The sequence below is a fragment of the Nerophis ophidion genome, linkage group LG19 (assembly GCF_033978795.1).
Source record: "Nerophis ophidion isolate RoL-2023_Sa linkage group LG19, RoL_Noph_v1.0, whole genome shotgun sequence".
In the NCBI taxonomy this organism is placed as follows: domain Eukaryota; kingdom Metazoa; phylum Chordata; class Actinopteri; order Syngnathiformes; family Syngnathidae; genus Nerophis; species Nerophis ophidion.
In genome coordinates, this window is record NC_084629.1 from 14,841,481 (window position 1) to 14,854,965 (window position 13,485).

Here is a 13,485-nt window from a genome sequence, read left to right on the forward strand (position 1 = left end):
ATTAAATAGTACCTTTAAAGTTGGAGGGGTGTGGCCACCGGTGTGTTGACCCAGTGTCTTTGAGGCAAGTCGCGCTGCTGGAAACTCCGCTGATGTCACCGACGTCACCGGTAAGAGCAAACTTATTACCACAATTTTCTCACCGAAAACTGCTGGTTGACATTTAGTCGGGATCCATGTTCGCTTGACCGCTTTGATCCATAGTAAAGCTTCGCCTTCGGGAATTTTAAACAAGGAAACACTGTGTGTTTGTGTTGCTAAAGGCTAAAGCTTCCCAACTCCATCTTTCTACTGTGACTTTTCCATTATTAATTGAACAAATAGCAAAAGATTCAGCAACACAGATGTCCAGAATACTGTTTAACTATGCGATTAAAGCAGACTACTTATACCTTGGATCGGGCTGGAAAATGATGTCCGCTACAACCCGAGACGTCAAACCCACGCGTCATCATACGAGTCATCATTCCGCGACGTTTTCAACAAGACACTTCGCGGGAAATTTAAAATTGCAATTTAGTAAACTAAAAAGGCCGTATTGGCATGTGTTGCAATGTTAATATTTCATCATTGATATATAAACTATCAGACTGCGTGGTCGGTAGTAGTGGGTTTCAGTAGTGAAGTGTGAAGTGAAGCATATTTATATAGCGCTTTTCTCAAAGTGACTCAAAGCGCTTTACATAGTGAAACCCAATATCTAAGTTTTACATTTAAACCAGTGTGGGTGCCACTGGGAGCAGGTGGGTAAAGTGTATTGCCCAAGGACACAACGGCAGTGACTAGGATGGCAGAAGCGGGAATCGAACCTGCAACCCTCAAGTTGCTGGCACGGCCGCTCTACCAACCGAGCTATACCGCTAGGCCTTTAATGTGCTATTTAAATTAGTAATAATAAAAGAAAAGAACATTTTTGAATGGAACTAGAATATTTATCATATTGCAATAAAAAAAAATAATTTTTTTTGAAAAATCTACTGTAATAGAACTCTTCACTCGATAATGGACATTATGTAGAGTGCACACGTTTCGACCCCTCATTTCCTCTCTGCCTTTTTTGCAGGCATCCTCCTGATGATGGCGCTGTGCGAGCAGGTCCACGTGTACGAGTACATCCCCTCCATGAGGCAGACGGACCTGTGCCATTACCACGAGCTCTACTTTGACGTGGCGTGCACGCTGGGGGCCTACCACCCGCTCCTGTACGAGAAGAGCCTGGTGCAGCGCATCAACACCGGCACCGAGGTGGACCTCCGCAGGAAGGGGCGGGCCACCCTGCCGGGGTTCCGCACCGTGGACTGTGGTGACATCTGAAGTTGCACCATGGCCGACTATCTTGAGGCCACTTTACGTAACTATGGCCTGTTCTTAGGGTGGGGGTGGGGGTGGCACTGAGGGCGCGGTGCAATAAAGCCTGTGAAGGCGGATGAGACTGACAAAAAAAACAAAAGCCTGAGCCCCCTTCAAGGTGGGAGAGGATCAACATGCGAGGCTTGTTTTCATTAAGATGGCTTTGACAAAGACATCTCTCTCTGCTGTAACTGAGCCATGTTAGCTGTTGAGCTGACAAGATTTTTTTTACGGAATTTTCCACAGTGTAAATTCTGTTCTTTTTCCACTCTCTCACGGCAGCGGTCTTGCCGTTTTTTCTACTCGGACGATGCCGACAGGGTCTTAAACTGTTCAGCGCCTCCCATTGCGTTGCACCAGCTCTTATTAGTATTCGTACGGCGTGCGTGGAAAGTGAGAGCCGGTTTCGCCCCACCACCCCCCTGCTGATACATCTTAGCTTAACGCTACATTGGCCTAATTAGGGCGCTTGTCACGCCGTGTTTGGACTGTGCAAGTTCTCGTGCTGTCAAACGAGGGACCAAAGTTGACGTCTGGAATCCACAGGTGGAGTGGAGTTGCTTCGCGTAGGCTAGTGTTGGCAAGTTCTCGATCTTCCGGCCTTATTCGGCAACTTCTGGCCTTATCGTGAAAAACTCATTGCTATTATTGTTTGTGTTATTCGACTACTGCAGTATGTGTCTTTAAATGAAACTCCTCTGTCCACTTATCTATCAAAAAAAGCAAGAACTTGGGGTAGAATTTGTGTACATTTACGTGAGAATAAGTTCAGCTGGTAACTAGCGTTCACGCTGGCCCGTCAGGATTTTTTGTTGAATCCGAACTTTTTATTTTATGATTGGTAAAACTGTATTGTTGACTTACCTATCAACAAAAAGCATCATTTTGGGGTAGAATTTGTGTACATTTACATGAGATATTACGTTCAGCTGGTAAATAAAGCTACGATCACGCTGCCACCTTTTTGATTTTTTGTTAAATCCGATCTTTTTATGTTTTTATTCTGCCAAATAAAACAGTTCTGTTCACTTACCTATCTACAAAAAGCAAATTCTTGGGGTAAAATTTGTGTACATTTACGTGAGATATTACGTTCAGCTGGTAACTAAAGCTACATTCACGCTGCCCCGTTTTGATTTTTTGTTAAATCCGATCTTTTTATGTAGTTATTCTGCAAAATAAGACAGTTCTGTCCACTTAACTATCAACATAAAGGAACATCTTGGGGTAGAATTTGTGTACATTTACGTGAGATTATGTTCAGCTGGTAACTAAGGTACGTTCATGCTGGCCAGTCAGGATTTTTTGTTGAATCAATTTGTGTACATTTACATGAGATATTACGTTCAGCTGGTAACTAAAACTACGATCACGCTGCCACCTTTTGGATTTTTTGTTAAATCCGATCTTTTTATGTATTTATTCTGCTAAATAAAACAGTTATTTTCTCTTACCTATCATCAAAAAGCAACATATTGGGGTAGAATTTGTGTACATTTTTACGTGAGATATTACGCTGGACCGTCAGGATTTTTTGTTGAATCCAATCTTATTATGTAGTTGTTCTGATTGGTAAAACTGTTTTGTCGACTTACCTATCAACAATAAGCATCATTTTGGGGTAGAATTTGTGGCCATTTACATAAGATATTACGTTCAGCTGGTAACTGTCAGGATTTTTTGTTAAATCCGATCGTTTAATGTAGTTATTCTGCTAAATAAAACATTTCTGTCCACTTGCCTATCTACAAAAAGCAACATCTTGGGGTAGAATTTGTGTACATTTACATGAGATATAATGTTCAGCTGATAACTAAAGCTACAATCATGCTGCCACCTTTTTGATATTTTGTTAAATCCGATCTTTTTATGCAGTTATTCTGTGTTAAATCCGATCTTTTTATGCAGTTATTCTGTGAAATAAAACAGTTCTGTCTACTTAGCTATCAACATAAAGGAACGTCTTGGGGTAGAATTTGTGTACATTTTTGTGAGATGTTTACCTGGTAACTAAGGCTACGTTCACGCTCCGTCAGGATTTTTTGTTAAAGTCGATCTTTTTATGTAGTTATTCTGCGAAATAAAACGGTTCTGTCCACTTACCTATCAACAAAAGCAACATATTGGGGTAAAATTTGTGTACATTTACGTGAGTTATTACATTCGATTCCCCGTCAGAATTTTTTGTTAAATCCGATCTTTTTATGTAGTTATTCTGCGAAATAAAACGGTTCTGTCAACTTACCTATCAACAAAAGCAACATATTGGGGTAAAATTTGTGTACATTTACGTGAGTTATTACATTCGGCTGGTAACTAAGGCACGTTCACGATTCCCCGTCAGGATTTTTTGTTAAATCCGATCTTTTTTCTAGTTATTTTTGCGAAATAAAACGGTTCTGTCCAATTACCTATCAACAGAAAGCAACATCTTGGGGTCAAATTTGTGTACATTTACATGAAATATTACATTCAGCTGGTAACTAAGGCTACTACGTTCATCCTGCACCGTTTGGATTTTTTGTGAAATCCGATCTTTTTTGTGTTAGTTTTCTTGTGAAATAAAACAGTTCTGTCCACTTAGCTATCAACATAAAGGAACACCTTGGGGTAGAATTTGTGTACATTTACGTGAGATGTTTAGCTGGTAACTAAGGCTACATTGACGCTCCTTTAGGATTTTTTGTTAAATCCAACTTTTTATGTAGTTATCCTGCTAAATAAAACGGTTTTGTCCACTTACCTATCTACAAAAACCAACAAAATTTGTGTACATTTACGTGAGATAATGCGTTCAGCTGGTAACTACGTTCTCGCTGGGCCACATCAGGATTTTTTGTTGAATCCGATCTTTTTATGTAGTTTTTCTGATTGGTAAAACTATTTTGTCGACTTGCCTAGCAACAAAAAGCAACATTTTGGGGTAATTTGTGTACATTTACATGAGATATTACGTTCAGCTGGTAACTAAAGCTACGATCACGCTGCCACCTTTTTGATTTTTTGTTCAATCCGATCTTTTTATGTAGTTATTCTGCTAAATAAAACAGTTCTGTTCACTTACCAATCTACAAAAAATAACATCTTGGGGTAAAATTTGTGTACATTTACGTGAGATCTTTACCTGGAAGGTTATACTATAGTTCACGCTGCCCCGTTTGGATTTTTTGTTAAATCCAATCTTTTTATGTAGTTATTCTGCGAAATAAAGCAGTTCTGTTCACTTACCTATCTACAAAAAGTAACATCTTGGGGTAAAATTTGTGTATTTACGTGAGATATTACGTTCAGCTGGTAATTAAGGCTACGTTCACGCTGGCCCATCAGGATTTTTTGTTGAATCTGATCTTTTTATGTAGTTTTTCTGATTGGTAAAACTGTTTTGTCGACTTACCTATCAACAAAAGGCAACATTTTGGGGTAGAATTTTTGTATTACGTTCAGCTGGTAACTTTTTTTTTTTTTTTTTTTTTTTTTTAATCAATCCAACAAAACAATACACAGCAATACCATAACAATGCAATCCAAAACCAAACCTGACCCAGCAACACTCAAAACTGCAACAAACAGAGCAATTGAGAGGAGACACAAACACGACACAGAACAAACCAAAAGTAGTGAAACAAAAATGAATATTATCAACAACAGTATCAATATTAGTTATAATTTCAACATAGCAGTGATTAAAAATCCCTCATTGACATTATCATTAGACATTTATAAAAGAAAAAGAACAATAGTGTCACAGTGGCTTACACTTGCATCGCATCTCATAAGCTTGACAACACACTGTGTCCAATGTTTTCACAAAGATAAAATAAGTCATATTTTTTGTTCTTTTAATAGTTAAAACAAATGTACATTATTGCAATCAGTTGATAAAACATTGTCCTTTACAATTATAAAAGCTTTTTACAAAAATCTTCTACTCTGCTTGCATGTCAGCAGACTGGGGTAGATCCTGCTGAAATCCTATGTATTGAATGAATAGAGAATCCTTTTGAATGGGGAAAAAAATTGTTTTTGAATCGAGAATCGTGTTGAATTGAAAAAAAAAATCGATTTTGAATCGAATCGTGACCCCAAGAATCGATATTGAATCGAATCGTGGGACACCCAAAGATTCGCAGCCCATATCAACAAAAAGCAGAGTCTTCAGGTAGAATTTGTGTACATTTACGTGAGATATTACGTTTAGCTGGTATAAGGTTACGTTCGCACCGACCCATTTGGATTTTTTGCTAAATCCGATCTTTTTATGTAGATTACAAAAACCATGTGACCTTAATGCATGGACAATGCAAACGTAATGCGTATGTGAGCCCTGTGTTCAGGCAAGTTTACGCATTTCTTGCCATGGTAGTTTGTGGGACCCTTAATGCTACGTCTTTACCTCGGAGCATGTGGGTGAAGAGACTGAGCAGCAGGACATACAAGAAGTACAAGAAGTACAAATAGTATATTTGCCTTACAAAGGAATATTATGGTCACACTGAAAAAAATATAAAAATAGTCGTTGGCTGATAAAAGAATGTTTTCGAATAGAAAAAAGTAATATATAATTGATTAGTAGCTTCTATAAGATTATTTTTTTCGCCACGGACTGTTTTCTGGTTCTTCGTCCACTGTATTTTTTCAGGCCTGTTTTTTTGCCAAGAATTTGGACGAACGCGACCTAAACGATCGGACTGCAGTCTCAGATACATACATACGAAAAAAGCCTTTAAACGATCGGAATCGTACTGTTTACAGTGACATGAAAAAATCGGATTTGATCGGCAGTGTGAACATGGCTTAAGTTATTTCTGAACGGAATTGCAACAAGTAGGAACCTTTCCTTGTCTGTCGTCAGTTCTGCAAACGGACACAATAAAAAAAAATGTGAGATACGAACATTGTGGCCGATTATTGTCGGATACCTGGTGTGAAATGTGGCTGACGTAAGATCTGGTTGTGGGTATTCTGTGCTGAAGTGGGATATAGATGGTAAATGATCATGGGTGTTTTGGGTAAGGTACTGTAGTTAAGTAGGGTTATGCTTGGTGGGTGGTAGGTAGGAAGGTAGGCAGACCGTTAGGTAAGTAGTGAACTTTGGATATTACTACGTTCACGCCGACCCATTTGGATTTTTTGCTAAATCCGATCTTTTTATGTAAACAAAAACCATGTGACCTTAATGCATGGACAATGCGAACGTAAAGCGTATGTGAGCCCTGTGTTCAGGCAAGTTTACGCATTTCTTGCTATGGTAATTTGTGGGACCCTTAATGCTACGTCTGTACCTCGGAGCATGTGGGTGAGGAGACAGAGCAGCAGGACATTTTATAATTTATACAAGTAGGACAAATAGTATATTTGACTTACAAAGGAATATTATGGTCGGACTGAAAAAAATATTAAAATAGTCGTTGGCTAATAAAATAATGTTTTTCGAATAGAAAAAGTAATATATAATTAATTAGTAGCTTCTGTAAGATAATTTTTTCGCCACGGACTGTTTTCTGATTCTTCGTCCACTGTATTTTTTCAGGCCTGTTTTTTTGCCAAGAATTTGGACGAACGCGACCTAAACGATCAGACTGCAGTCTCAGATACATACATACGAAAAAGGCCTTTGAAACGATCGGAATCGTACTGTTTACATCGACATGAAAAAATCTAATTTGACCGGCAGTGTGAACATAGCTTAAGTTATTTCTGAACGGAATTGCAACGAGTAGGAACCTTTCCTTGTCTGTCGTCAGTTCTGCAAACGGACGCAATAAAAGTTTTTTTGCTGTTTGTCGTAAGCTACGCGATCAATGTCTGTTTCTTGGCCGATCAAATTTTGCGAATATGCTAGTGAAATTCTGCGATCTTGTGAGATACGAACATTGTTGTCGATTATTGTCGGAAATCTGGTGTGAAATGTGGCTGACGTAAGATCTGGTTGTGAGTATTCTGTGCTGAAGTGGGATATAGATGGTAAATGATCATAGGTGTTTTGGGTAAGGTACTGTAGTTAAGTAGGGTTATGCTTGGTGGGTGGTAGGTAGGAAGGTAGGCAGACCGTTAGGTAAGTAGTGAACTTTGGATATTACTACGTTCACGCCGACCCATTTGGATTTTTTGCTAAATCCGATCTTTTTATGTAAACAAAAACCATGTGACCTTAATGCATGGACAATGCGAACGTAAAGCGTATGTGAGCCCTGTGTTCAGGCAAGTTTACGCATTTCTTGCTATGGTAATTTGTGGGACCCTTAATGCTACGTCTGTACCTCGGAGCATGTGGGTGAGGAGACAGAGCAGCAGGACATTTTATAATTCATACAAGTAGGACAAATAGTATATTTGACTTACAAAGGAATATTATGGTCGGACTGAAAAAAATATTAAAATAGTCGTTGGCTAATAAAATAATGTTTTTCGAATAGAAAAAGTAATATATAATTGATTAGTAGCTTCTATAAGATTTTTTTTTTCGCCACGGACTGTTTTCTGATTTCTTCATCCACCGTATTTTTTCAGGCCTGTTTTTGCCAAGAATTTGGACAAACGCGACCTAAACGATCAGACTGCAGTCTCAGATACATACATACGAAAAAGGCCTTTGAAACGATCGGAATCGTACTGTTTACATCGACATGAAAAAATCTAATTTGACCGGCAGTGTGAACATAGCTTAAGTTATTTCTGAACGGAATTGCAACGGGTAGGAACCTTTCCTTGTCTGTCGTCAGTTTTGCAAACGGACGCAATAAAAGTTTTTTTGCTGTTTGTCGTAAGCTACGCGATCAATGTCTGTTTCTTGGCCGATCAAATTTTGCGAATATGGTAGTGAAATTCTGCGATCTTGTGAGATACGAACATTGTTGTCGATTATTGTCGGAAATCTGGTGTGAAATGTGGCTGACGTAAGATCTGGGTGTGGGTGTTCTGTGCTGAAGTGGGATATAGATGGTAAATAATCATGGGTGTTTTGGGTAAGGTACTGTAGGTAAGTAGCGTTATGCTTGGTGGGTGGTAGGTAGGAAGGTAGGCAGACCGTTAGGTAAGTAGTGAACTTTGGACCCGTTTTGTACAAACGTTGGCTGGACTGCAGCACCCATTTTTCCCACCACTCATAAGGGAATGTACCTTTTTACCAACTGCGTGTTTTAGCGCCGAAGTACGTTGCAGTCGCAGTTGGCGGCCAGGGTTTTACTTATTTTTTACGGAGCGGCTGCTTTATTTATCCTCCCAATATTGTCCCAGAGCCGCCATCATCTCGCAGGAATGTGGAGCAGTAATACCCTCAGATTTGCTCCGTCTCTTCCCTTGAGGAGACTTTATTGATTTCTTTTTTCACGCCGGGGGAGTTTTTAACAGCGCTATTGTAATGAAATGTTCCTGAGCCAGTGCCGGTGGTTTGATTTCGAGTAATACATGAAGGAAGTGTTAGGAAATAGTAGTAGTACAAGTATCAACAACCTGTGATATTTCCTCAATAAGTGGTCCAACAGGTGATTGCTTTGCTGCACAAAACTTAATATACACTATATTGCCAAAAGTATTAGGCCACACATCCAAATGATCAGAATCAGGTGTCCTAATCACTTGTACAAAATCAAGCACTTTGGCATTTGTGAAGAATGGTTCCGCTCTCGGGAGCTCAGTGATTTCCAGCGTGGAACTGTCATAGGATGCCACCTGTGCAACAAATCCAGTCGGGAAATTTCCTCGCTCCTAAATATTCTGGATTTGGAGGTTGCCAGGAGAACAGTACATTTCGGACTGCATTGTGACGAGTGTGAAGTTTGGTGGAGGAGGAATTATGGTGCGGGGTTGTTTTTCAGGAGTTGGCCTTGGCCCCTTAGTTCCAGTGACAGGAACTTTAAATGCTCCAGGGTACCAACCTTGTGGGCCCCTTCCTCTTCCAACATGACTGTGCAGCAGTGCACAAAAGCAAGGTCCATAAAGACATGGATGACAGAAACTGGTGTGGATGAACTTGACTGGCCTGCACAGAGTCCTGACCTGAACCCGATAGAACAACTTTGGGATGAATTAGAACGGAGACTGAGAGCTAGGCTTTCTCGAGCAACATCAGTGTGGGACATCACCAATGCACTTTTGGAAGAATGGTGGAAAATTCTTATAAACACACTCCGCAACCTTGTGGACAGCCTTCCCGGAAGAGTTGAAACTGTAATAGCTGCAAAAGGTGGACCGACATCATATTGAACCCTATGGGTTAGGAATGGTATGGCACTTCAAGTCCATATGTGGGTCAAATACTTTTGGCAATATAGTGTATGTTACTGTATTTCAATTCAACAATTTGTATTTATTCCAATTCCAAAAATAGCCGTTTTGTGAAAGAAAGAAAAAAACAGTTTGTGCTCGTGAAAATACCTCACGGCTGGTTTTTGGACTGTTTTTTTTTTCAGAAAGTACTGATACAATTATGTGCTCTTGTATTGCAATAATTTATTGACAAGCTCAAAAGGAGGGGAAGAAGTGTCTTTCAGCAGCTCTATGGATATTTGGAACAATCATAACACAAACAAAATGATGAACCTAAAGGTGGATTTAGGTTGTTTTGGCTTAGGATGGGTATAATTAATTCAACCCAATTGACTTAATTAATTTAGGCTGTTGGTTAAGCGCCAAATAACGTGCTGTCGAAATGAATTAAAAAAAAAACTATGAAAGAAATAGCGTGCTGTCTAAAGAATTTTGGCTACAGCCACCTGCAAACAATTATTGTTAATTAATTCATGGTATTAATTAGTAACAATTGGTTGATTAAGCTATAGAATGCCCATCCAGGTTTTTGGCCTAATTCCACTGGGGACACAAAAAGAGTATCTTTGAGTTACAAAGGAATATTATGGTCACACTGAATTTTATTTATGTATTTATTTATTTTTTTTAAGTCTTTGGCTGATAAAATAATATTTTTCAAAAACAAGTCATAAAATTACAAGAATGAAGTGTAATTCTAACGTGATAAAAGTAATATATAATTGATAAGTGGCATTTTTCCTTGAAGAAAAATGCTACTTTTTTTTTTGTAGAGACTGTTTTCCTACGCTTTGTACTCTGTGGCTTACAAAACAGCGCAGCCAATTTATGGATTTTTCTCTGCTTGCTAACGGCCATAATGTTTTGTATTCAACAAATAGTTTTCATATTACACCAAGAAAGACTGAAAAGGTGTGTTATTGTTTGTGCTATGGCGCCATCTTTTGGACGAGTTTGCTCGCTGCAGGTGCCGGGGGGTCGACAGTGTACTTCCTGTTTCGTGCCTTCCGTAGCGTTTCTGCTCGAAAAGATTCATCATTCATCACTCCAAGCACCCTTTGTAGGTTTTACAATAGAACTAAAACAAGTCATACTTACTAAACCGTCCCATGTGTGATGGCTTTAGGAGTGTTTTCATGCATATTTGTACATGCTTATCGTGACGTAATCAAACAAGCGTCATTAGCCAAAATGCTAACACGTGTCTGTCAGTATTATTAACTTAAAATGACATTATTTTTGTATTTCAGTTTTGTAAATAGCATTTTTTTTGTATTGTTTTAGTTTTGTAAATTATCCAAAACGTCACTGTGGCGTTATCGAATCTGTTTAACAGGGGTGTCAAATGTACGGCCCAATGGCCGGATCAGGCCCGTGAACAGGTTTTATCCAGCCCGCGGGATGAGTTTGCTTAGTATAAAAATTAACTTGAAATTTTTGGATGTTAGAAACATCTGTTCTAAATGTGTCTACTGCAGGGGTCACCAACACGGTGCCCGCGGGCACCAGGTAGCCCGTAAGGACCAGATGAGTAGCCCGCTGGCCTGTTCTAAAAATAGTTCAAATAGCGGCACTTGCCTCTATTTTTTAAATTTCATTTATTTACTAGCAAGCTGGTCTCGCTTTGTTCGACATTTTTAATTCTAAGAGAGACAAAATTCAAATAGAATTTGAAAATCCAAGAAAATATTTTAAAGACTTGGTCTTCACTTTTAAACACATATACCTTTTTTACCTTTTAAATTCCTTCCTCTTTTTTCCTGACAATTTAAATAAATGTTCAAGTAAATTTATTTTTTTTGTTGTAAAGAATAATAAATAAGTTTAAATTGAATTCTTCATCTTAGCTTCGGTTTTTTCGAGGAAGAATATTTGTGAAATATTTCTTCAAACTTATGATTAAAATTCCCAAAAAATATTCTGGCAAATCTAGAAAATCTGTGAAATCAAATTTAAATCTTGTTTCAAAGTCTTTTGAATTTCTTTTAAAATTTTTGTTCTGGAAAATCTAGAAGAAATAATGATTTATCTTTGTTAGAAATATATCTTGGTCCAATTTGTTATATATTCTAACAAAGTGCAGATTGGATTTTAATGTATTTAAAACATGTCATCAAAATTCTAAAATTAATCTTAATCAGGAAAAATTACTAATGATGTTCCATAAATTCGTTTTGTAATTTTTTCAAAAAGATTCGAATTAGCTAGTTTTTTTCGGTTGAATTTTAAAGAGTGGAAATTGAAGATAAACTATGTTTCAAAATTAAATTTTCATTTTTTTAGTGTTTTCTCTTTTAAACCGTTTAAATTAAGTGTTTTTTTTCATCATTTATTCTTTACAAAAAAATCTTCCGTAAAAGGAAAAAAAATGAAGGACGGATTGACAGACAGAAATACCCATTTTTTTTAATATATATATTAGGAATTAGTAGTAGTACAAGTGTATATATATATATATATATATATATATATATATATATATTATTTATTTATTAAAGGTAAATTGAGCAAATTGGCTATTTCTGGCAATTTATTCAAGTGTGTATCAAACTGGTAGCCCTTCATATTAATCAGTACCCAAGAAGTAGCTCTTGGTTTCAAAATAGTTGGTGACCCCTGATCTACTGGATATCGCATTAAAAATTCTTAACAAAATATCTTGATAGATTGAAAATTAACACTCATTGCCTTCCGCCCGAATGCAGCTGAGATAGGCTTGGGGTTGCTGGAGCCTAACGAGTCAATCGGTAGAAAATGGATGGATGGATACATAATTTATTCAGAAAATATAAATAACGACAAATACATTATTAACCGTAACATGTACCTGAAAAAAAAAAACACAATATTATGATTTGTACATTTTCAGAATTTTCTATTTTTTTTTCAGAATTTTCTATTTTTAAACAAAGAACACAATCTGAAGTTGTCATTATTTGTAAGTGACCGTACCGTGATTTTACCAGTCCGGCCCACTTGGGAGTAGAATTTCCTCAATGTGGCCCCTGATCTAAATTAGTTTGACACCCCTGCTATAACCCATTGAAGAGCAAGGTTCCGCATCTAGTCGGTGACTTCTGTTTTGTTTCATCATCCGTTTTACTGCCATGCGACAGGCATCGTTTGGAAACAATTAAGGTATGTGAATATTTATTTACAAACTATTTTGTACCAGTATTTTTATGCCATTCATAGTCTGGCGTGACTAATTTATGTAAAATATGTATTTCTTCTAAAATGTAGTCGGTGCGGCACAAGTACTACAGTTTTGTCAATTTTAGTCCAGGAAAAATATGACCCATTTCTCGGGAGAAAAAAATACCTCCAGAAGAATATATATACATCATGCTTTATTCTTGAAAAATATTACTTTATTCTTGAGGAAAATATGACTATTGAAAATGTTTTTGTTTTTTTTGTTTTGTTTTTTCAACAAAAGGGCAACCTTGCCACTTGACAAAAATGTACTCTTTAAGTATTACAATAATCTTGCAAGATTTGGATTTTGTCTCTTTCCCTTGAAAATCCCTCAAATTGATTGTTCTTTTCCTTTTCAGTGTGGGCATAATATTCCTTCATGTTGTGAGATTGATTTCAACAAACAAAAGAAAATGGTTTCTTGTACATAACTTTTTGACTCTTGGCTGAGAATGTTTGGATGTTTTTTTTTTTTTAAATCACAACTGGAGTGATTTTACAAGCTAGAGGGAAATTCAGCGTTTAGTTTTTAAAACTGAAATTTTGCAGATTTTAAGCTCTTGCTATAAGATTTTGTGACTGTGAGAAAAATAAAAGAAAGTCTCAAACCTTTTGAGTTTACTGTAAATACCTTGTTCCGTGACAACCGGGATCAGGCCTGAAGGGGTC

The 13,485-nt window shown here is 37.5% G+C and overlaps 2 protein-coding genes across 9 annotated transcripts in view; one reads left to right on the forward strand and one right to left on the reverse strand.

Moving 5' to 3' along the window:
• Positions 1–13,428, forward strand: part of st6gal2a (ST6 beta-galactosamide alpha-2,6-sialyltranferase 2a) — a 188,053-nt gene extending 174,625 nt beyond the window's left edge. For all 8 annotated transcript variants that reach the window (XM_061879280.1, XM_061879279.1, XM_061879278.1 and 5 more), the window contains one exon: positions 1,064–13,428. In XM_061879280.1, the coding sequence (XP_061735264.1) occupies positions 1,064–1,314 (251 nt within the window). In that variant the 3' untranslated portion in view covers positions 1,315–13,428. The remainder of the gene's footprint in view (positions 1–1,063) is intronic.
• The window catches only part of tmtops2b (teleost multiple tissue opsin 2b), a 122,348-nt gene that overhangs the window by 18,836 nt on the left and 90,027 nt on the right, over positions 1–13,485 (reverse strand). The window lies entirely within an intron of this gene.